Here is a 25,285-nt window from a genome sequence, read left to right as displayed (position 1 = left end):
GGAGAGACCAAGGGTGAGAGTGAACACGTGTTCAGGAGCTTCAGGTGGTTCGCACAGGGAAGGTGAAGGAGTGTGAAATCACTGGGGAAAATGCTTGTCAGTTTCTAGGAAAGTTAAACATACTTCCACCCTATAATTCTGAATTGCTGACCAAGAACTAGATAAAGAAGGCTTCTGGAGGCCATACTAGAGACCACAAAGTATCTTTCATCCATTCGCTTCTTTTCATCATTATCACTTATAGTCCTACTGCAAAAACTTCCTAGACCATTTCTCTGCTCTAGTTAGCCTCAAATCACAGTACTAGGATTTATGTGGAAAAGAATAAAAATGACATAGAATCTTTCAGTTAAATTAACATGTTAACAGCTAAAGTCATGATCAACCACCTTAGAGAAGCATTATAAATGTGTAGCAATTAAAGACCAGTGACTAACATAATATCATGTCAACGGCATTTCAATAAAATAAAAACCAGTGAATAAAGCAGCTACAGAACTCCTAACTAGATCAGAAAATTACATTAAAAATTGTACTTTTACTCACAGACAAAACTCTCAGAAACATTTACTGTAAATAGTATAGTGTGAATGGTGACCCTAGGGTTTTGCAACATGGAGAAGAGAGAAGCTTCAGATGATTTAAGGACTTTTAAAAAGTCTACCCATTTCTGTAACTAAAGCATGAAGCTCAATCAGAAACTAGATAAATGGGATTCAGGGTCACACAGGTTTGCAACAGTCTTTTCATCTTTACCTGAAAAGTTTTTCTACCAAAGGTATACAGTCCACTGTCAGAGTCTGGCGGTATCCCAACTGATCCAATCTTTTCCTAATATTAAGATACTTTCTTTCTGCAGCTGTAGTCATCTTGTGTTCCAAACTAGGTTTATTCACTTCCAAAAATTAAAATCCTATAAGAAAAGAGTGAAACATCATTCTATTATCAGTTATTATTATTATTTGTTTTTAAAAAATATTATTTTAATATGAAGCAATTATTTTTTTGTTTCTTTTCAGGCAGACAGCCCTCTAGAATATTTAGATTGATTTAAATCCAATGCTAATGATATCCATGTTGCTGCATTAAAATAAACATCCCCTCATAAACTTAATATGCAGAAGTTAAAACATTTATAAAACCTCTAGAAAAAAGAAAGAAGAATATTTTTCCAAGCCTGAGACAGGCAGAGAATACTTAGAGAAGCCTCTTTTAAGTTTTTCTTTTAAATATAAAAGAGAAACTTGATAAATTGGATTTCTTCAAATTAAAAATGTCTGCTCATCAAAATATATCCTTTTATTTGACAAAATAAAAACTTAAAAGAGTAGGAGAAACATATTCATAATATCTAACAAAGAATTTGTATATAAAATACAGAAAGAACCCTTACAATTCAACAATAAAGACAACCCAATAAGAAATGCAAGGCTAAGATTTGCAAAAGATATCTGAATGAGAATAATTATATGAAAAGGTGCTTAATACCACTAGACATCAGAGAAATACAAATTAAACCACAATGAAATATAATTTTGTCCATACTAGAATGGCTAAAATTAAAGGTACAATACTAAATGTCTTCAAGGACTTGGAGTAACAGGAATTTTCACATTGCTACAGGAGTGTGAAATCACTGTGGAAAAAGTCTGTGGGAGGGAGGCTCAAGAGGGACAGGATATATAAGTACTCATAACTGATTCACGTTGTTGTACAGCAAAACCCAACACAACACTGTAAAGCAATTATCCTCCAATTAAAAATAAATTTTAAAGTGTGGCACTTTCTTATAAAGTTAAACATACCTCTAGTCTATGACTGTGTAATTCTAGTCCAAGGTATTTACTCAAGAAAATGAAAATAAACATCTACAAAGAGACTCTACAAGAATATCTGAAGCATCTTTATTCATAATAGCTCCAAACTGGAAACCTATACAGAAGAAGGATAAGTACACTATACTTAAACAATGTAATATCACTCAAGAATAAAACAGAACTGGCACATGTCAACAGCATGGATGACTTTAAAAACACTATCTGAGCATGAGAAGCCATGATTATATGAAGTTCAAGAACAGGCAAAATTAAACTATGTACATAGAAATTAGAACAGCTGTCACCCAGGGCCATGGGGGTAGTTGGAGCCTGACTGGAAGGGCATGAGGGAGCTTTCGTGGGTAATGAAAATGCTGTGGTAATGGGGACAGACACCACATCAATGTATACATTTATCAAAGCTTTTCAGATAGCATATGTAAATTTTACTTACATTAAAAAAGAAAGACCCCAACATGTAAGTGTCTCTGGACATCTTTTTACCCTCATCTTTTTAAATATCTATGAATATATCATCTATCAATGCACCCTAAAATGGAGTTATCCAAAGATCCCTTCTTTAAAAAAAATGCTCTTTTCTAACTTTGCCAGGTTAATATGGTCATAGTACTCATATTTCTAAATCAAACAAGAACTTTGTTTTACATCGGTATTGCTCTTCACAATTTATATAAAACATGCATGGATATGAATATATGCAAAATTTGATCCTCACAACTACTGTGAGGGGAAAAGGGTCAAGGACACCCTCCACATTCAAAGATGAGGAAAGGCTGCCTAGAGAGAGTAACTTTTTCCAAATCACAAGGCCACTACGAAGGTGGGCAGTCAGGTCTCCCGAGTCCTGACCCACTACTCAGGTTTCTGTATTATGCCAGCTCAACTTAGTACCACTCCTTGATAACTCCTTCCTACAAATCTCTCCTCCACATTCTTGTTTGCCTTTTCTCTGAATGACGTTCCCATTCCATACTAGGTTCTTTCTAGGTTCCTTCCACAAGAAGGGCCTGACTGATGCAGGGTGTTCTAGAAAAAGTCCTGAAGAAGTCAGAAGGGCAGCTGTCCGACCAAGAACTAGCTGCTGCTGCTGCTGCTGCTAAGTCGCTTCAGTCGCGTCCGACTCTGTGCGACGCCAGAGACGGCAGCCCACCAGGCTCCCCTGTCCCTGGGGTTCTCCAGGCAAGAACACTGGAGTGGGTTGCCATTTCCTTCTCCAATGCCTGAAAGTGAAAAGTGAAAGTGAAGTCGCTTCGCGACCCCATGGACTGCAGCCTTCCAGGCTCCTCCATCCATGGGATTTTCCAGGCAAGAGTACTGGAGTGGGGTGCCATTGCCTTCTCCGAAGAACTAGCAGGGCCTCACAATTCAAACATGTCTCTTTTTTTGTCTGGTGCCAACTTTGGTTACCCCAAATACACCCTCACATCCTTCTGAGAGACAATATGAGTAAGTATTAAAAAAAAAAAATCAACAGATACGACAGATGAAAAAGATTAAAATCCTCCCAGGAAGGACAAAAAAACATGTATTAGGCTTTCCCCACCCATGCATGGGCTGCTGTCCTTCACCACCAACACAATACGCCCATCTACATCATCCCAACACTGCGGCCATACCGAAAGGTTTCCAGCAGAACCACATAAAAGGTAAGGTTTGGAGGTCCTCCAAGCAAACGTTTTTGGAACTACCCGCTTGCTTAACTCCGGGGAGTTTACGTCTGAAAGCCAGTGCACCTTATTTTTACAAAAGTATCCTGTGCTTGTGTGCGTGTGTGTGTGTGTGTGTAATCTCCTATGTATATAATATATATGCACAAGGGCTAGAAAAACAAAACACCCCAAACCAACATTAACTAGGTTATCTCGTGAGTCCTCCCTCACTGAACTAAAAACAGTAAAGAGTGGAAGAGGGGATGTTTAAACTAAGGTGCTGGACAAAGGTTAATAAATGACTCGTCCTAGGCTTTGGGGCACTTTTGTTTTACAAAGAGCCTGTATGATTCTTATACGAAAGGGTATTTTAACTTTTAAATCAACCCATCAGTCTGTAGGAGGCGGATCTGCTGGAACCGCACAGACCCGCCGCGATCGCGGCCGGAGGAAGCAGGAGCCCGGGCAACCCCAGGCCGACCTCCGGGCCGCAGTTCCGCTGTCGGGTGTTGAAGGGAAGGAGGTGTCCGCAGCGAGGCGACACGAACTCCGCGCCCCGGCCGCCCGCCCGGGGCCCACTTCCTCCCGAGGCCGCGCGGCCTCCCTCCCGGCAGCGCCCGGGCCAGGCCCGCGGGGACCGCCCGGGAGGCGGAGGCGCCGCCGGGCCCAGCCCAGCCCTCCCGCCCCGCGCCGCGCTCACCCGCAGCCCCGGCCGCCGCTCCCTCTGCCTGCGGTCGCATCTTCCCTCGCGCCTCGCCTCCCTCGCTGGCTCCTTCCGCCCAGACACCGGCTTCAGCGCTAGGACAGTTTGAAAATGGCGCGGAGAGACGATCGGAGCCGGCGCGGAGGAGGTGCCGCGGTTGCCTCGGTAACGGGAGCGGCCGACGTTTCGCCGCGCGCAGCGGGGACGAGCCCGACCGGGATGGCGGCGCTAGGCCCCGGTGCCCGGAAACGCAACGGCCCGCACGGCGCGAGGCCGCGGCGCCCCCTGGCGGCCGGCGAACCCCTAACCTCAGCGGGTGCCGGCGATAGGACTCCTCCGAGTCGATCGCGTGCCTCGCTTGACCTTCCTGGCGCGGGGTTAAAATCCTGCCCGGCCCTGGTCCCTACCGCGGATCAGCCTTCACCCGTTAGGGGGACGCCTTCACCTAAACTCCAACGACAGGCACAATTGCAACTTTCCCTGTCAGCCACGCAACACAATTAACTGTTGCTCCCACACCCATGCCCAGATGTGTAGACCCTTATAATATACTCAACCCGCTATGATGATATAACATCATGATGTTTCGATCGCGTCAGTTATAACTCATCCCTTCAAAACGTAATTATTTGTATGTCTCTTCCTGCCGTCCCCAATTGTGAATTCCTGGAGTAAGAGATTATTTTACTCAGCTATGTTTCTCTAGCACTAACCGCAATAAACATTTGTGAATGGAATTAAATTCAAATCAACTAGTTTTACAGAGCTTGTTCATAAACAGAAAACACATGGTCAAATTGTAGAATTCTGTTTCTCGCGTGAAAACTTCTGGATGATCAGAGACAGCTCATTTCCTCCTTTCTGATTACTGCTCTGGCAAGTAGGACTTTCATTCTGAAAATGTATTGTCTTTGCATATTCAGTTCAGTTGCTCAGTCGTGTCCGACTCTTTGTAACCCCATGAACTGCAGCACGCCAGGCCTCCCTGTCCATCACCTACTCCCGGAGTTCACCCAAACTCATGTGCATCGAGTCGGTGACACCATCCAGCCATCTCATCCTCTATCGTTCGTTCCCTTCTCCTCCTGCCCCCAATCCCTCCCAGCACCAGTCTTTTTCAATGAGTCAGCTCTTCGCATGTTACCTAATTGCTCTGTGGGTTGTGAATACTTTGTACCCATTGTTTTAACCGTTTCTGTTGTGTCTTGTCTGCCTTCCAGCATGCTTTAAAAAAAGTTGCTTTGTGGAATTTCTAAGAGGAAGTGAGTTAAGCTCTGTAGATGGCTTTTGTAGTCTTGAAGATGTACATTTAAATACATTTTTTTCCTGAACAACAAATATCTTTTTTAAAATCACAGCAACATGACTACGCAGTGGCCATCCAGTCCAGATAACTCTTTGTCCCAAATGCACAGCAGTTAGAAAATGTAAGAACCAAAGTCAAAGAAATTTTGAAAGGTAAGTGGGATACTGAAGTTATAGACCAGTTTTGCTCCAGGTAACATGGGAGACCAGAGCAAGTTCACTGTTGGACTGCAAGGCCTGGGGTCAGTGTCCCTGGTGCACATCTAAAGTTGTTGCTCCTCACCACCCAGGTCCTAGGCTTTAGGATCAGGGCTAGGGAAGCAGAAAGAAGTAGAAACTGAGCTTGCTCTGGGCTCTCCCCAAATCACCAGGGGACAGGAGTCCTGAATTGGGGGTCAATCCTGGTAGGCCTACCCTCAAAATTGATAATCAGAAGGAGGTAGAGCCAGATTAGACCTAGGTCTCCCGAATTGCAGGCAGATTCTTTACCATCTGAGCCACCAGGGAAGCCCATGAGTACTGGAGTAGGTAGCCTATCCCTTCTCTGGGGGAACTTCCTGACCCAGGAATCCAAAGGGGGTTTCCTGCATTGCAGGTGGATTCTTTACCAGCTGAGCTACGAGGGAAGCCCCAGACAAAAAGAACCTTTCTCTGAAAATGAGCTTGCAAACCAAAAACAATCAAGAAATCTGATGCTAACATAAGCCAACAAAATAAAACCTCAAAACATGGATTCTTGGGCTTCCCTGGTGGCTCAGTGGCCAAGAATCTGCCTGCCAGTGCAGGAGACATGATTTAATCCCTGATCCAGGAAGATTCCTCATACCTCAGAGCAACTAAGTCCATGCGCGGCAACTGCTGAGCCTGTCTTCTAGAGCCTGGGAGATGCAGCTGCTGAGCCCGTGTGCCCCAGCTGTTGAAGCCCGCCTGTCCTCAAGCCCGTGCTCCCCAGCAGGAGAAGCCACCTCAGTGAGAGCCCAAACAGCGACTAGAGAGCAGCCCTCACTCGCCACAACTAGAGAAAAGTCTGCACAGCAACAAAGACCCAGCACAGCCAACAGTAAATAAATAAATAAAAATGTTAAAACCCATGAATTCTCTCTAGATCAAACAGGCTGATGAAATTTTAAAATGCATATATTTAAAGTGATCTGGATCAAAGTTTTTCAACGCATTTTGGACATTTTGGGCTGAATAATTCTTTGTTTCACAGGGCCTGTCCTGTGTATTGTAGAATGTCGAGTAGCATTCCTGGCTTCTATCCACTAGATGCCAGTACCATCCACCAAGTTGTGACAACCAAAAATCTCTCCAGATATTGCCGACTGTCCCTTGGGAGGCAAAACCACTCCTGGTTAAGAATTACTGGTCTAGCTAGATGGAAGAAGTAACTGCCATTAGAAAGAGCAAGAATTGTTAAATGAAACAAGAACAGATGCATATGAGAGGGAACCAGTCAGAAATCTGGAAATTAAAATTATAGTCATCAAAAACTTCACATTATTAAGTGGAATGAAATGTAGATTAAGTTAAAAGAATCAGAGAATTTACCAAGAACCCATTTCTTTGCAGACAAATATATTTAGAACACAATTAAGAAATATAAATACTAGCTTGAGAGATTCAAAAGAGGCACTTGAGGGAATAGCAGCTATGGCAAGCAGACCTCCCCACCAAAGATATCCACACCCAAATTTCTGGAACCTATGAATATGTTATATTACTTGGCAAGAGGGACTTTACAGATGTGATTAAGGTTGTTAAACGCCTAAAAATAGGCAGATTGTCCTGAATTTTTCAGGTGGGCCCAATGTATTTGCACAAACCCTTAAAAGCAAACAAGTGTGAGCAGGACTTGACAGATGCTGGGGGTCTGAAGATGGTGGATGCATGTGATGAGTGCAGGGATCCTAGGAGAGCTGGAGGCTAACAGCCTGCAGGGACTCATGAACCTCAGCCCCAGGAACAGGGAACTGAGTGCCTGCCAACAACTGGAATGGACAAGGAAGCAGATTTCTTCCTCTATTTTCTTACTTCCAGGTAAAAACTCAGACTGCTGACACCTTGATTTTGACAGCAGAGCCCACTTGGACTTCTGACCTACAGAACTATGAGATAATAAATTTGTGTTGTCTTAAGTTGCTATGTTCATGGTGACTTGTTACTGTAGGAAAAGAAAAAACGACTCAGCAGAGAAGCAAGATTTGAAGAGATAATAGCTAAGAATTTTCCAGAACTGAATCAAGGTACAAATCTTCAGATGGAAAATTTGCATCATTCTAGTTAAAGATGGCAGATTAAACATATACGTTAACTTTAGCCTCTCTCCCTTCCTCCCTCCCTCATTGCTTCCTTCTCTCCATCCCTCCCTCCTTCATCCTTCTAGAATGATGATAAAGGAATTTTAAAGATACGTCTTAAAAGGCTTTAGAACAAAGAGAATAGCAGTGGAGACGAGATCAATAAAATTTCGGGGCTGGCAAGCAGTTGTCAGCAGGAAACTGACTTCTCAGGCTTGAAAAATTTGACTCCCAACCAGCAGTGGGGAAAGTGAAGAAGCCACCTAACTATTCTGCAGAGACCTCAAAGGCCTGGGGACTGGGGGCACCAGGTAGCCCTGCTGGAGCCAACAGCAGCACAGCTGGTTTTGGTAGAATGCTTCCTGCTGTCTTGCTCCGTAGACAGTCTGGAGCTGGTTTTGTGTGGTTTCGCCTTCTCCAGGAGTAGATGCTTGGCCTCCTGACTTTTGTTACTTCATTACAGGTCCGCAGCAGGATGGATCAGTGGCAGGCTAAGCAAACTCTGTGGGTAAAACAAACAGGCGTTATTCATACTGGGCATCAGCAAGTTATTTACTGACTGCTCTCAATGTGTGAGCCTCTCCAAATAGTAAGGAGAAAGATGGCTGAGAAAGCTTCTAGACATGGTAGTACACACGCTTGGTGTGTATGGCTCTTGCTTGCTTGGTGTGTGGGGTGTGGAAGATAGGGATTTCCTAGACTCTGGGCTTTGACACTGATTCTATTAAGTCCATTTTGTCCCTTCCATACTTTTACTCCCTGTTTTAGCTTCCTCAGCTGCCGTTATGTGCATGCGAGCATGCTAAGTCACTTCAGTCGTGTCTGACTTTTTGCAACTCTGTGGATTGTAGCCCGCCAGGCTCCTCTGCCCATGGGATTCTCCAGACAAGAATACTGGATGAGTTGCCATGCTCTCCTCCAGGGGATCTTCCCTAGCCAGGGAGCGAACCCACGTCTCCTATGTCTCCTGCATTGGCAGGTGGGTTCTTTAGCATCAGCACCACCTGGGAAGCCCATGGCTGCCCTTCTACATGATCACAAACTAGGTGGCTTACCACAACAGAAATGTATCCTCTCAGGGGTCTGGAGACCAGATGTCTGAAATCAAAGTGTTGTCATGGCTGTGCTCCCTCTAGAAGTTCCGGAGGGGTGTCCTTCCTCCCTTGTCCAGCTCATGGTGGCTGTTGGCATTCTCTGGCTTCCTTAGTTTGTGACAACATCACTCCCATTTCTGCCTCCACCTTTTATTCTCCTCTGTATCTTTGAATCTCCCACGTCTTTTTTTTTTTAAGATGTTAATATTTTTGATGGGTACCATTTTTAAAGTCTTTATTGAATTTGTTACACTATTATTTCTGTTTTCTGCTTTGGTGTTTTGGCCCTGAGGCATGTGGGATCTTGGTTCCCCAACCAGGGCTTGAACCTGCACTCTCTGCATTGGAAGGCTCAGTTTTAACCACTGGACCATCAGAGAAATCCTCTGTTAGTTAGTTTAGTCTCTCAGTCATGTCTAACTCTTTGCAACCCCATGGACTGCAGCAGGACAGGCTTCCCTGTCCATCACCAACTCCCATGAGCTTGCTCAAACTCATGTCCATCAAGTCAGTGATGCCATCCAACCATCTCATCCTCTGCCATCCCCTTCTCCTGCCTTCAGTCTTTCCCAGCATCAGGGTCTTTTCCCATGGATCAGTTCTTCACATCAGGTGACCAAAGTTTCAGCTTTGGAGTTTCAGCTTCAGCATCAGTCCTTCCAATGAATATTCAAGACTGATTTCTTTTAGGATTGACTGGTTGGATCTCCTTGCAGTCCAAGGGACTCTCAAGGGTCTTCTCCAACACCACAGTTCAAAAGCATCAATTCTCTACAGTCCAAATCTCATTTCCATACATGACTACTGGAGAAACCATCGCTTTGACTAGATGGACCTTTGTTGGCAAAGTAATGTCTCTGCTTTTTAATATGCTGTCTAGGTTGATCATAGCCTTTCTTCCAAGGGGCAAGTGTCTTTTAATTTCATGGCTGCAATCACCATCTGCAGTGATTTTGGAGCCCAGAAAAATAAAGTCTCTCACTGTTTCCATTGTTTCCCCATCTATTTGCCATGAAGTGATGGGACCAGATGCCATGATCTTCATTTTTTGAGTGTTGACTTTTAAATCAGTTTTTTTTTACCTTTCACTTTCATCAAGAGGCTCTTGAGTTCTTCTTTGCTTTCTGCCATAAGGGTGGTGTTTATAAAGACACTAATCATTGGATCTAGGACCCACCCAGATAATGCAGGTAATCTCTTCACCTCAAGGTCCTTAACTTAATTACATCTACTAAGATCCTTTTTCCAAATAAGGTAACATTTACTTGTTCTGGGGATTAGGACATGGACTTATCTCTTGGGGGGGCTACCATTCACACCACCATATCCTCCTAGTTTTTGACATTTTTATTTAGTCTGGGTGAGCAGGAAGACAAAAGACTGTATCAAATAGCCTATAGAGCCTTACACTTGCATAGAGGTTTTTCATTTTTTGTTTCCTTCTTTTTTTTCCTCCTTCACTCCCTCTTTGTTTCACTGAAAAGCTGAAAGCTTTCCACCTTGACTTATTTGTTTAGTTATGACTGAGGTGAGAGAGGGATGGAGGAGGCAGTCTAGGTAAAAGTGAAAGAATTCAATGAAGTGTAAAAGCATTTTCCTACCATCCCTGTAGAGCGAACTAGAGCAGCCCAGCAAAATACGAAATAGCCTCTCATCAAAAGTGAAATAATAAAGCCAGCCTCTAGGGAAAATATCACATATTATCAAATACATATTTTCTAACACTAGATCATATTCTGAGTGACTTCATGCTGAGTTCCCAAGAGGTAAAAGGAAATTGCATCTGACTGAGTGAACAGCAGAGACTCATCTTCCCTCTCAGTCTCCCCGGATAGCATAAAGTATTGTAAAGTAGTGGGCAAAACTGCCCAGATTATTCCAATTGTGTTTTTCCTTTCTTCTTATTTTTATAGTTCTTGGCTGAGAGCATTTCAATGAATTTAAATGAGTGCTTTGTGATAGAACTCTATATAGTGTTAAGGGTTGAATTATGTCCTCCCTGAAATTCATATGTTGAAGTCCTAGCCCCTCAGAGTGTGATCTTATTTGGAAATAGAGTCATTGCAGGTGTCACTGATTAAGATGAAGTCACACTGGTATAGAATGCACCCCTAATCCAGTATGCCTGATGTACTGGTAAAAAGAACACACTATGTGAAGAGAAATAGACACATGCAGAGAAAAGACAACATGAAGGCACAGAAGCAGGCTTTCCTGGTAGTTCAGTGGTGAAGAATCCACCTGTCAATGCAGGAAACGCTGGAGGCATGGGCTGAATCCCTGGGTCAGGGAGATCCCCTGGAGAAGAGCATGGCAACCCACTCCAGCATTCTTGCCTGGGAAATCCCATGGACAGAGGAGCCTGGTGGGTTACAGTCAATGGGTTTACAAAGACCGGGACATGACTGAGTGACTGAGCACCAGCACCACCACACCTGAACCACTAAAGCTGATATAACTGGAGTCAGGATTGACAAACAAAGCTAGTGGAGGTGATGGAATTCCAGTTGAGCTATTTCAAGTCCTGAAAGATGGTGCTTTGAAAGTGCTGCACTCAATATGCCAGCAAATTGGGAAACTCAACAGTGGCCACAGGACTGGATAAGGTTAGTGTTCATTCCAATTCCAAAGAAAGGCAATGCCAAAGAATGCTCAAACTACCGCACAATTGCACTCATCTCACACGCTAGTAAAGTAATGCTCAAAATTCTCCAAGCCAGGCTTCAGCAATATATGAACCATGAACTTCCTGATGTTCAAGCTGGTTTTAGAAAAGGCAGAGGAACCAGAGATCAATTTGCCAACATCAGCTGGATCATGGAAAAAGCAAGAGAGTTCCAGAAAAACATCTATTTCTGCTTTATTGACTATGCTAAAGCCTTTGACTGTGTGGATCACAATAAACTGTGGAAAATTCTGAAAGAGCTGGGAATACCAGATCACCTGATCTGCCTCTTGAGAAATCTGTGTGCAGGTCAGGAAGCAACAGTTAGAACTGGACATGGGACAACAGACTGGTTCCAAATAGGGAAAGGAGTACGTCAAGGCTGTATATTGTCACCCTGCTTATTTAACTTCTATGCAGAGTACATCAGGAGAAACGCTGGGCTGGAAGAAACACAAGCTGGAGTCAAGATTGCCAGGAGAAATAGCAATAATCTCAGATATGCAGATAACACTACCCTTATGGCAGAAAGTGAAGAGGAGCTAAAAAGCCTCTTGATGAAAGTGAAAGAGGAGAGTGAAAAAGTTGGTTTAAAGCTCAACATTCAGAAAACGAAGATCATGGCATCCGGTCCCATCACTTCATGGGAAATAGATGGGGAAACAGTGGAAACAGGGTCAGACTTTATTTTGGGGGGCTCCAAAATCACTGCAAATGGTGACTGCAGCTATGAAATTAAAAGACGCTTACTCCTTGGAAGAAAAGTTATGACCAACCTAGATAGTATATTCAAAAGCAGAGACATTACTTTGCCAACTAAGGTCTGTCTAGTCAAGGCTATGGTTTTTCCAGTAGTCATGTATGGATGTGAGAGTTGGACTGTGAAGAAGGCTGAGCACCGAAGAATTGATGCTTTTGAGCTGTGGTGTTGGTGAAGACTCTTGAGAGTCCCTTGGACTGCAAGGAGATCCGACCAGTCCATTCTAAAGGAGATCAGCCCTGGGATTTCTTTGGAAGGAATGATGCTAAAGTGGAAACTCCAGTACTTTGGCCACCTCATGCGAAGAGTTGACTCATTGGAAAAGACTCTGATGCTGGGAGGGATTGGGGGCAGGAGGAAAAGGGGATAACAGAGGATGAGATGGCTGGAAGGTATCACTGACTCGATGGACATGACTCTGAGTGAACTCCGGGAGTTGGTGATGGACAGGGAGGCCTGGCGTGCTGCGATTCATGGGTTCGCAAAGAGTCGGACACGACTGAGCGACTGAATTGAACTGAACTGAGGATTGTTAAGCAAAGGGAGAAAATGTGAATTAGATATTAGGTTACTGGGCTGAAGAAGAGTTCACAGTTCAGATTCTGGGTGAAATAGATGAGAGTATCTGGAATTCAGATCCCCACCAGAATCAATGCTGGGTACTTGGTCCCTCCAGCCACACTAGCTTAAACAATCTTGAGCCAGTGCTCCCATCTGGGAAACCACTTCTCAAAAAAGTAGGGAACATCTGGGAATTAGAAATGACTGTCTGTGCTTGATTACTTCTTTAAATCTAGTATTCAGGTTAACTCTGTGGGTCCTCCTTGCCTTGGGCTTCCTGTGGAAAATATGTTCTTCACTCTCAAGAGAAACTTAGATGAGGCCTGTCATTTCAACACATTCTTAGTGTATGTCTCCTATATTTCTGGTTCCCATGACCAACCAAGTTTGTAGAGATTTCAGACATCCCAAAGATGTATGCTTCTGTTTGGATTGATGCTCTGCCTGTTCTACCATAGTAGCCTTATCTATATTCTTGCTTGCTTTAGAAAATACTTGAATAAGAAACACTGCTGCTGAAGCAGCTTATTTTTGAAAAAAAGAAGAAAGAAGAGTAACTTCCACAAGTCAGGAACTCATCTTTAAGCAGTTTCAAATGAATAGATAGTCTTTCTATTTTTGCTGTTTTGGGTATCAGCTTTTGGGGACTCTCAGAATTTACTGTCCCAGTTCAAACATTTCCGTTAGAAAACGGGCTGCTAGCTCTGGGGGCTTCCCCTCAAAGTCCATAGTTCAGCTAGTGCAGAATGAATGTCTGCTTTGAATCAAAGCAGCTGGTGTCAGGGGCTCACTGTGTTTGCAGCGAACCCCAGAAAGAAAATCTTTTTCCATTCTCCCCATCTCTGATGCTTCATTGGGTATCAAGAGTCTTGGCTGTTTGCATTCCCTTTCAGAGAAAAGGTCCCCTGCCTTTCTCTGTCTGGTTTGGAACTTCCCCTTCCTGGCACATTTCTGGACTGCATGTATATGCATAGCTACTTATTCATCTGTGAAACCTAATCACTTACCCACTGGGAGAGGCTAGCGTTTGTTTTAAAGAAGGATTGTTTTGAAGTAAGTCAGAAAGAGAAAGACAAATACCCTAGGATGTCACTTATATAGACAATCTAAAATATGATCCAAATGAATCTGTCTGTGAAACAGAAGCAGAGTCAAGGACATAGAGAATAGATTGGTGGTTTCCAAGGAGGAAGTGGGCGGGAGAGGGTAAAAGTAGGAGTTTGGGATTAGAAGATGAGAACTGGTAAATATAGAATGAATGGACAATAGAGCCCTACTGTATAGCACAGGGAACTATATTCAATATTCTGTGATAAACCATAATGGAAAAAAATATGAAAAAGAATATGTGTGTGTGTGTGTGTGTGTGTGTGTGTGTGTGTGTGTGTGAGTTACTTTGCTGTACAGCAGTAATTAATACATTGTGGTTCAACTATACTTTGATAATAAATGAAGTATTACAAGGAAGCATTCATGATCCAGTGGTTAAGACTCTGTCCTTTCAACGCAGAGGGTATGGGTTGGATTCCTGGTCAGGAAACTAAAGATCCCATATGCTGCACATTGAGGCCAAAAAATTGAAAAACACAAAATTTAAGGGACTTCCCTGGTGGTCCATTGGCTAAGACTTTGCGCTCCCAGTGCAGGGGCCAGCATTCAGTTCCTGGTCAGAGAACTAGATTCCACGTGCGGCTTCCTGCTGAAACTAAGAGTTCACAGGCTACATGCTGCGATGAAGACCTGGCACAGCCAAATAAATAAATATATTTTTTTAAAGAAGCGTTGTTTCTTAAGAGGGTAATTTCTATCTGGATTTTGAAGGGAGCATGATTATACGCCCCCTCCTTTACCTCGCACTTTTTAATAAAAGATAAAATCAGATCTTGAAGCTGTTGGGTCATGGTTCTTCAGAATGCTTCTACCCTGGGGGCATTTCCAGTTCTAGTTCCAGCTTCTCCATCTAGTATTGGAGTTCCTTGAAGCAGTCTCTCTCACAGACACTTCTTACTGAAGACTCTGAGGATGACTGACACATTCTTGGTTTTTCAAATAATCATTCACGTCACTTCCCCAAACTCGGGGGTTTAAATTCCTTCCTCTGGGCTGGTTTTGGAGATGGATCTCTTTTGACACAGCTTAGATTTAGGAGTCTTTTGAGTCTCGATTCAGACAGTCTGTGGTGCATCCCCGCCAAACTATTCTGTATGAATGTCCCATGGAAAATGTTACCAAGTTGAAACACATTTTCTGGCGTATTTAAACTCTCATCCTGACTCAGCCATAAAAAAGAATGAAATAATGCCATTTTCAGCAACATGGATGGACCTAGAGATTATACTAAGTGAAGTAAGTCAGAGACAAACACTACCTAATATCACTTACATGTAGAACCTAAAAAATAGTAAAAATGAATTTATTTACAAAACAGAAACAGACTCACAGACATAGAAAGGAAACTTATGGTTACCAAAGAGGAAAGGTGGGGGAGGGGGGATAAATTGGGAGCACAGGATTGGTAGATGCTAACTACTATATATAAAATAAATAGCAGGGTTTATTGTGTAGCACAGGGAACTATATTCAATATCTTGTAATAAACTATAATGCAAAAGAATTAGGAAAATGTGGATTCACATATATATATAAACAGATAACTTTGGTGTACACCTGAAGCTAACAAAATATTGTAAATCAACTATATTTCCATTAAAACAAGGCAAAGCGAAGCTCTCACCCTGCCTCCTTTCTGAGTGGGAGGTTGGCAGAGAGCTGCTGTAATGCTGGAGTCATTTGGCCACACTGAAATGCCCAAAGAGAGTGCTTGCCAGTGCTTAAAACCAAAATCCCTGGACACTTCAAAATTAGAGAATCCGGTGAATTTAGCACAGAATATCCATTCTTGCTCCAGTGCACCCCCAAATACTCTCTATCTTAATGTTAAAACAAAGCAAAGCAAAAACTGGAAGCTCACTCCAAGGGTGATTTTCATGTAAAACCAGATGAGTGGTAGGATGCTGTAGAGAATAAGGGGCGAGCTGTGCGGTGAGCCACCTGTGACCAGGTCACTGAGGACTGGGGCTCAGTGCTCTTTACCTGAGATGGAGCCCATCTCTTCCCACCTGGGTGAGGCCATCCTCTGCTCCCCTAGGGATCAACCATGAGGATGTCCTACAGAGCCTGGAGGACATATATATTCAGGTGTCCATTATAAGCATTTTTTCACTATTACACATATTTTAAACACCCTTTCCTGTCTTAGTGCCACCAGTGGCCCAGTTCCATCCATTCTGAGTGGAAAAGCAGAGACTGCCAGTACTTTTCTTAGGCTTCCCTTCCTCTCCATCCATATGGAATTTCCCCTACCCTTCCTGTCCATTTCACTGTTGTGGGTGGATTTCAGAGCTTGAATTTTACCCAATATACAGTGGAGAATTATTCAACATGTTTTAAACTGAAAATTGCGAGATGAAATTAGCCTGGGGAAAGTGAATCTGAGTAGTAGACGAATGGAAGGGCGAATGGTGCAGAGGACAATATTATCTAGGACAAGAGGTTATTTTAACGATGAGATTAAGGTCTGAGGGAAAAGTGAGAAATACTACAAAGAAAGAGTGGGCAGGGCACAGTGAGGGGTCAGCCTCTCGAAGAGAAGTAGTGGAAGGAATCCAGGCAAATGTTAAGGTTTTGAGTTTCAGAAACTGAAGAATGTGCTGTCATGGAGCCCCCTGGGTATAGAGTCAGGAGGCCACCTTGAAATGTGATGGGGGGCTTCTTTGGTGGTCTAGTGGTTAAGAATCTGCCTTGCAATGCAAGGGACACAGTTTAGATTCCCTGGTCTGGGAAGATCCCAAATGCCGTGGGGCAACAAAACAAGGCCTGTGCGCCAGAACTACTGAGCCCGTGAGCTGCTACAAGAGAAGGCGTTGCAATGAGAAATTGCAATGAAGAGTAGCCCTGACTCGCCTCAACTAGAGAAAGTTCTCATGCAGCAAAGACCTACCACAGCCATAATAATAATAATAATATCAATCAATCTTTTAGAAAAAGAAAAAGAAATGTATTGGGGCAGGAAAGGGGTAAGAGGTGGATGGTAAGTGTGGTCTGGGAGGTAAGAGGCTCAATGTAGTGCGAAAAATGTCCTGGCATGGCACAATAAGAAAGATGTTCGGTCTTTTTCCTCAGTCCTGGAACAAGGCATCTGAAGTTCTTAGAACTTCTTGAGTGACAGGGTAAGAGGAGCAACTTTGTTCGAATGAGATGACTCCAGCAGGACTCTCCATCGCTGCAGGATGGGGCTGGCCACCAGAAAGGCCAAGCCTTGATTAGAAGCTTGGAATTTTCAGCCCCACCCCTAGTCTCTAAAAGTGAGAGAGGGGCTGGAGAGTGAGTTAACCACCAAGAGCCAATGATTTAAGCAGTCATGCCTGTCTACTGAAATCTATAACAACCCAACACTTCGGGAATCAGAAAGCCTCTAGGTTGGTGAACACATCAGGAACAGGAAGGGCGGAGTTCCTCAAGAGGGCCTGGGCTCTCCCTGCCCCTTCCCTGCTTCCTCGCCCTGTTCATCTTTCCCATTTTGGCCGTTCCTGAAGTGTATGCTTGCTAGTAAACTGGTATAGTAGGAATGTGTCTTCCTGAGTTTTGTTCTAATAAATTATCTAACCTGATAGGGGGTTATTCAGTTCCGTTCAGTTCAGTTGCTCAGTCGTGTCCGACTCTTTGCGACCCCATGAATCGCAGCACGCCAGGCCTCCCTGTCCATCACCATCTCCCGGAGTTCACTCAGACTCACGTCCATCAAGTCCGTGATGCCATCCAGCCATCTCATCCTTGGTCATCCCCTTCTCCTCCTGCCCCCAATCCCTCCCAGCATCAAAGTCTTTTCCAATGAGTCAACTCTTCACATGAGGTGGCCAAAGTACTGGAGCTTCAGCTTTAGCATCATTCCTTCCAAAGAAATGCCAGGGCTGATCTCCTTCAGAATGGGAACCCCCAGTTTATAGCTGGTCAGTGAGAGGTATGCAGGCCCCAGAACTTGTGACAGGCATCAGAAGTAGGACTGTCCTGTGGGACTGAGCCCTTAACCTATGGGGTCTGTACTAACTCCAAGTAGTTAATGTCACAATTGACATGGAGTTTTGGACCAACTGGTGTTCAGAGAGTTGGAGATGTGGTTTTGGAAAAGATACCATGTATTTGAATGTTAGGAGGAGAAAACAACAACAACAACAACAAAGTCTCATTTGGTGTTTAAAATGTTGTGAGTAAAGATAACTCACCAGGAAAGAGTTGGCTGTATGCAGGTAACATTAAGGAGAAATCTAGAAGTAAACTGAGGCTTCTCTTTCAGGTTTCTGCTCTTTATTTTTGAAACATATTCTATATATCTGGATGTTGCTGACTCTAATGTTGTCACGGATTATTTTGTTTCCCCTTTTAGACTGTGAGCTCCTGACAGTATACAGAAGACTAACGGGTTCTTCTTTGCGTCCATAACTCAGGCAGAGTGTCTGGCACTTAATGAGAGATCAGGAAGTATGAATTGAATTGAACAGAACTGAATGGAACTGGGTGAACCTGGCCTCCATACAAGTCCAGCATATAGCACAGCTGCCTCCTTTCAGTGACTGGCCTGAAGATGGACCTAAAAAACATCAGCATTACTGCCAACTAATTCAGGTCCTTTTGTTTAAGCAGCAGGGACTTAATTTCCTGTTGCCACAAGTGTAGGTCTGGCTGGCAATCTGATTATTTACTGGCAGTTAAGGATAATGGTACTTAACAAGAAATGTCAATAACCTCAGATATGGAGATGATACCACCCTTACGGCAAAAAGCAAAGAGGAACTAATGAAGGTGAAAGAGGAGAGTGAAAAAGCTGCTTAAAACTCAGCATTCAAAAAGTAAAGATCATGGCATCTGGTCCCATCACTTCATGGCAAATAGATGGGGAAACAATGGAAACAGTGAGAGACTTTATTTTTCTGGGCTCCAAAATCACTGCAGATGGTGATTGCAGCCATAAAATTAAAAGACACTTGCTCCTTGGGAGGAAAGCTTTGACCAATCTAGACAGCATATTAAAAAGCAGAGATATTACTTTGCTGACAAAGGTCCATACAGTCAAAGCTATGGTTTTTCCAGTAGACATGTATGGATGTGAGTGATGGACCATAAAGAAAGCTGAGTGCTGAAGAACTGATGTTTTTGAACTGTGGTGTTGGAGAAGATTCTTGAGAGTTCCTTGGACTCCAAGAAGATTAAACCAGTCAATCCTAAAGGAAATCAGTCCTGAATATTCATTGGAAGGACTGATGCTGAAGCTCCAGTATTTTGGCCACCTGATGCAAAGAACTGACTCGTTAGAAAAGACCCTAAAGCTGGGAAAGACTGAAGCCAGGAGGAGAAGTGCAACAGAGGATGAGATGGTTGGATGGCATCACCAACTCGATGGATATGAGTTTGAGTAAACTCCAGGAGTTGGTGATGGACAGGAAGGCCTTGGGTTCTGCAGTCCATGGGATTATAAAGAGTCAGACACGACTGAACAACTGAACTGAACTGAAGGATAATGGTTACAATAGTTCCAGTCTGTCTGGAGACTTGCAGTGAGCCTCTGTAGTGACTTAGCTACAAAATGTTAAGAAAAGCTGTTCTTTAGCAGCAGAGACACTGGGAAAATTACTGTCAAAAAGGGAGAGCCCCTTTTAAAAGCACAATGCCAAAGCATCTTGATGATGGAATACTTTATTTCGTAAGACATCAGACTGCTCATTTCATAATGTTAATGCAGGGAGCTACTTCTCTTAATCCCCTTTTGTAGATATGCATCAAGCAACAAAGGTTTACTGTATAGCACAGGGAACTATAGTCAATGTCTTATAATAACCTATGATGGAAAATAATTTTAAAAATAATAAATGTGTATTTGTATAACTGAATCACCTTGCTCTGCACCTGAAATATTGTAAGTCAACTATACATCAATAAAAAAATATATATATTTTTTAAAATTCCCTTTTGGAGTCAGTAAGAGGAAGGATAAGAGTGGGGGCTCTGCATGAATAAAAAGATTGATAAACATTATATATTTTGAAAATATTCTACATGCTCTAACTTTCAAAAGAACCTTCAATAGATCTATGGCCAAAAGACAAAGGATAAGCTGGGGAAAATGTTACAACTATTTCCATAGATCTAATATATAAAAAACTCCTATAAATTGATAGTAAAATGACTAACAGGATAAAATATATCAGGAAAACAATTTTTAAATGGGAAAGGTATGAAAATTCAATTGCTCAAGTGGTTCTTTAATCATGTGACGAGAAACTCACTGAAAGTAAGAGATATAAATTAAACAACAGACATGTAAAGGATGAGTAGGTAGCCAAATGAAAGATGGAGTAAGACAAGTGAAGAGGCTAATAAACTAATGATAGCCATTGGGTACTGAGTGCTTGCTAGGTTCTGTTCTAAGTGCTATGCATGCTTTACAGGTATTATTTCATTTAATCACTATAATAACCCAATTAAATAGGAAGTATTGATATCCACCTTTTACAGACAAGATTAAATAATTTACTAGAAATCACAATGTAAGTGATAAAGTCTTGACTTCAACTCCAGAAGTTAAAACAACTCTGAATTTGGCAGACTATCAAGGAAGAGAACTCTACAGGATAATGGCTAGAAAGAGAATATTCAGATGATGATCAGTTAAACTTGGTGGAGATTTAGAATTGTCAGGGTCCTAAAATCTCAAACAGACCAACTTTCTAAATCAAATGCAAATTTCTTCTGCAAATCCGCCAACAGATGGCCATCGCAGCTGCCACCTGACTATTTCCAATGACGAGAGGACGCACTACTTTTCAAAGCAGCTCATTGTGTTGCTGAAATCTCTGTTAGAAAAAGTCTTATTTATACGATGCTAAAATATGCCTCTTCTTGTATGTGAGAAATCAAAAGAAAGTGAATCTTTCCCCTTATCTGTGGGATGACCTACCAGAGTACTCAGATTCTTCCACCTTTGCTCACATGATATGGTTTCCAAGCCCATCACTTCTCCAGCTATCTCCTTTAGATTAGCAATACTCTAGTTTCTCGGTTTTCTCATTGAAATGTACCCAGAAATGATTGAATCAGATTAGGACTGAGGCCAGAGGTATATCTGTTTCCTTTGCTATATCTGCACAGTACTTTCAACCTATTCCAATGTGTCCTAGTATCACTGAGTCACATTCTCCACTGAAGAACCATGCATGAGCCTCTTTCTATAGCTGATCAGTTTTTAATATCTGTATTTATTTATATTATCCTGAATGCAAATATGGGGTTTCTGGAGCAGAGATCAGTTTTTATAACATCAATTACTATCTTTGCCCAGGGTAAGATGAATGGAGTCAGATGCTCCCTTGTATGTACTTGACTCTGTACTGCAGGAGAGTAATCCCCTACCCCAGTAAGAATCTCAGGGATGAGAGGAAAGGGAGAGAAAGGGAGGGAAAGCTCTTCTGCCTAATTAACACTAATTTTCCTTGGGAAGATAAGGGAAAGGTCCGGTACTCTTACCTTCTGGATTATAAATAGATGTTTCTGGGGGAATGAAGACAAGTGAAGCCTCTCTGGTTTACAGGTCTTGATTCCAGATTTTTTCCCCATTTCAAATGTAAACACATACCTCCAGGGAGGTAAATCTTTCCAGAGTCGTCTCACTATCTATTCTGTCATAGTCATAATTTAACTTCCAATGCTTGTTAAGCCAGGTTCTGGTAAAACTTGCTTGGAAAGTCCTGTGTAGAAACATGAACATACTCACTTGCTGACTTGGGCTCCAAATCTGTCTCTCTCTCTGTCTCTTTGTCATTCTCTCACTTCTCATGGTTTCCAGGGATTCAGCCTGAGTACCAATCAATACGGGCTTCCCCGGTGGCTCAGACAGTAAAGAATCTGCCTTCAATGCAGGGGACCAGGGTTAGGAAGATCTCCTGGAGAATGGAATGGCAACCCACTCTAGGATTCTTGCCTGGGAAATTCCATGGAAAGGGAATACTGGCGGGCTATTAGTTTGTAGGGTCACAAAGAGTCAAACACAACTGAGTGACCAACACTTTTACTTTTCACCAGTCAACATGCATTTGACTAAGCATCAGAATGCGTGACTAAGAAGTGGTTAGGTAATAAAAGCATTTTGTGGTCTCACTTGACAAAATGAAGAAGTGAAGTGAAGTCGCTTAGTCGTGTCCAACTCTTTGTGACCCCATGGACTGTAGCCTACAAGGCTCCTCTGTCCATGGAATTTTCCAGGCAAGAGTACTGGAGTGGGTTGCCATTTCCTTCTCCAGGGGATCTTCCCGACCCAGGGATCAAACCCAGGTCTCCTGCATTGTAGACAGACGCTTTACAGTCTGTGCCACCAGGGAAGCCCACTCAACAAAATACCTACAGTACTTTGTACAGTAGCAAGTACAGTTTAACACAGTAGCCAGTCCTGCTTTGGTTTGCATTCAGTGGAGCCATCAAGGACCTGACAGCTGCCCTGCTTCCACTCTTTCTTCTCAGTAGGTGAATTTCATCCTCGGACCTTTTGCCTATGGTCACAAGATAGCTGCCACAAGTCTAAGAAATGGGCCTGCATGTATCAGCACCCAAAACAAGAAGTGACGGCAGGCAACAGGGATTTGATGACAAGGTTTTTTCCTCATAGGCCTCTTTCTCATCAAAGAGAAATGTCTCCCAGCAGCAACTGGTGGAGTTTCCTTTATGGGCCAGAACCAGGTTCCAGGCCCAACCCTAAAGCGGTCATTGGCCACTGAAACGTGAATCGGTTCTGACGTGGTCTCACACCAAGCTAGGGTTCTATTAACAAGTGTTTGAAGTGATCCATGAATTTTTGGAGAAATTCTTTCCTCATCTCAAATCAAGAGAGCCGAGACATAAATTTGTGCCCCCCTGAACAAAGGAGAGAACCGCCAGTTAAGGGTGCCCTTTCAAACTTTGTGGTACTTTTTCCACACAAGATGTGAGATCTTGGTTCCTGTACCAGATCCTGTGGATTGGGTTGCTTGGCATCCACTCCAGGCTTCTGACATGTCTGAGAGGCTAGAAAGCTGAGGGTTGTGTTTCCCAGACTGCCTTCAGCAGAGGTCCCACCGTCACCTGCAGCTATGTGAGACTCGCCTTAGGAACCAGATGGAGGAGGGAAAGTGTGGGATGGAGGCATCCACTTGGCTGCATGGGTGGTGCAGCAGGCAGCTTCAGGCACTGCTGGCAGCCCTGTTGTTCAGTAGCTCAGTCATGTTCAACTCTGTGTGACCCCATGCACTGCAGAACTCCGAGCTTCCCTGCCCTTCAGCATCTCCTGGAGTTTGCTCTAACTCATGTCCATTGGTTGGTGATGCCATCCAACCATGTCATCCCCTTCTCCTCCTGTCTTCGATCTTTCCCAGCATCAGGGCCTTTACCAATGAGTCAGCTGTTTGCATCAGGTGGCCAAAGTATTGGAGATTCAGCTTCAGCATCAGCCCTTCCAATGAATATTCAGGATTGATTTCCTTTAGGACTGCCTGACCACAAAGGAGGTGTGATCTTGGGAGTGGGAGCTGTTTCTAGAAGCGTTTCCTAGAGGCTGTTCTTCCAACCTTTGCATAAAATTTTGTAAGTGTCTTACAACCTGGTTTTAAGTCCATTTCCATTGAAATGGGATCTAGAGGGATTTCCCTGGCCTACAACTAAACCCTAACAGAAAAAGGTCCTGTCTAGGAAGGTCTGCAGGAAGACTAGGAGTCTTGTGCTAAGGGAAGCTGGAGCTGCTGCCAGTCCTGGGCCAGAGGAAGGAGTAAGAGACCAATGAGATGCACTGACTCCTGGCAGGGGAGCTGCAGGTGACAGACACTCAGGGAAGGAAGGAGTGTCTCTAAAGCATTCGAAACAATGAAGAAAGAGTCAGGTTTAAACACCTGAGAGCAGAAGCTGGTGCCCAGAAATGCTGGTCAAGTAAGAACTTCCCAGCCTCTTCCCTCCTCTCCCTCCTTTAGCAGTTTGGATAGAGGAGGAACTGAAGTGGGCCTGGGGAAAGAGAAAGCAAGGGTCACTTCCACTTCTTTCTCTGCCCAGGTTGGGCCCAAGCTGGCAAAGGGTGAGAATATTGACTACTGAGCCATGTTTCAAGTTCTGCTTATGACAGGGAACTGCCATAGGCATTTCAGTGACGGACCAAAGACTTATTCCACTTCACAGACACCAAAAAAAATCATGGGTTCTGCCTCAGTTATTATCCAGGGCCAAGAAGAACTGGATGTGAGGAAATAAAACTTATATTTTGAGCCCTTCTAAGTAAACTATATACTTCTTATCTAAACCTCTGATATAAATAAGCATGGTGACTTCTTTTGGCTTTTTTTTTCTCAAAGTCAGGAAAAATCACATGAAGAGGAAGTTTCTGATACACAGGAAACCTGCCTTACCTCACTCTTCCTAACTCACCGAAATTGGGTGATAGAGAACAGAATTTTCAGGAATAGCCTCTACAGAGATTTAGGGTCTCAAAGAAGTGTTACAGTTGTTGTTCAGTTGCTAAGTCCTGTCTAACTCTTTGAGGCCCCATGGACTGCAGCATGCCAGGCTTTCCTGTCCTTCACTACCTCTTGGAGTTTACTCAAACTCATGGGCTCCCTGGCAGCTCAGATGATAAAGAATCCGCTTGCAATGCAGGAGACCGTAGTTCAATTCTTGGGTCGGGAAGATCCTCTGGAGAGGGATAAGCTACCCACTCCAGTAACCTTGGGCTTCCCTGGGGGCTCAGATGGAAAAGAATCCACCTGCAATGCTGGAGGTCTGGGTTTGAGCCCTGGGTTGGGAAGATCCCCTAGAGAGGGGAATGGCTATCCACTCCAGTATTCTGACCTGGAGAATCCCGTGGACTGTATAGTCCACAGGGTCGCAAAGAATCAGACACAAATGAGTGACTTTCACTTTCACGTTCATGTCCATTGAGTTAATGATGCCATCCAACCATCTCATCCTCTTTGCCCCCTTCTCCTCCTGTCCTCATTCTTTCTCAGCATCAAGGTCTTTTCCAGTGAGTTGGTTCTTCACATTAGGTGGCCAAAATATTGGAGTTTCAGCTTCAGCATCAGTCTTTCCAATGAATATTCAGGGTTGATTTCCTTTAGGATTGGCTGGATCTCCTTACCATCCAAGGGACTCTCAAGAGTCTTCTTTAGCGCCACAGTTTGAAAGCATTAGTTCTTCAGTGCTCAGATTTCTTTTGATGTATAAAAATGTTCAAGGGAAAAAGTGCTCAAGGAGAGTTTTAGAAATCACTGGAGGCCAAACCAGTGATATTTTAAGGAATACCCTTAAGTTTCCAGTTGATGACATGCCCAGTCATTTCAAAATCAACC

General features: G+C 43.3%; 1 protein-coding gene across 1 annotated transcript in view; it reads right to left on the bottom strand.

Moving 5' to 3' along the window:
- The window catches only part of CEP135 (centrosomal protein 135), a 74,517-nt gene extending 70,072 nt beyond the window's left edge, over nt 1-4,445 (bottom strand). Inside the window, exons 1-2 of the mRNA XM_018049480.1 lie at nt 4,188-4,445; nt 757-913 (exon numbers count right to left, since the gene is read on the bottom strand). Coding sequence (XP_017904969.1) covers nt 757-869 — 113 coding nt within the window. The 5' untranslated portion in view covers nt 870-913; nt 4,188-4,445. The remainder of the gene's footprint in view (nt 1-756; nt 914-4,187) is intronic.

The sequence above is a fragment of the Capra hircus genome, chromosome 6 (assembly GCF_001704415.2).
Source record: "Capra hircus breed San Clemente chromosome 6, ASM170441v1, whole genome shotgun sequence".
Taxonomy (NCBI): domain Eukaryota; kingdom Metazoa; phylum Chordata; class Mammalia; order Artiodactyla; family Bovidae; genus Capra; species Capra hircus.
Note: the sequence above shows the minus strand (reverse complement) of the source record. Positions and strands in the feature narration are given on the sequence as shown.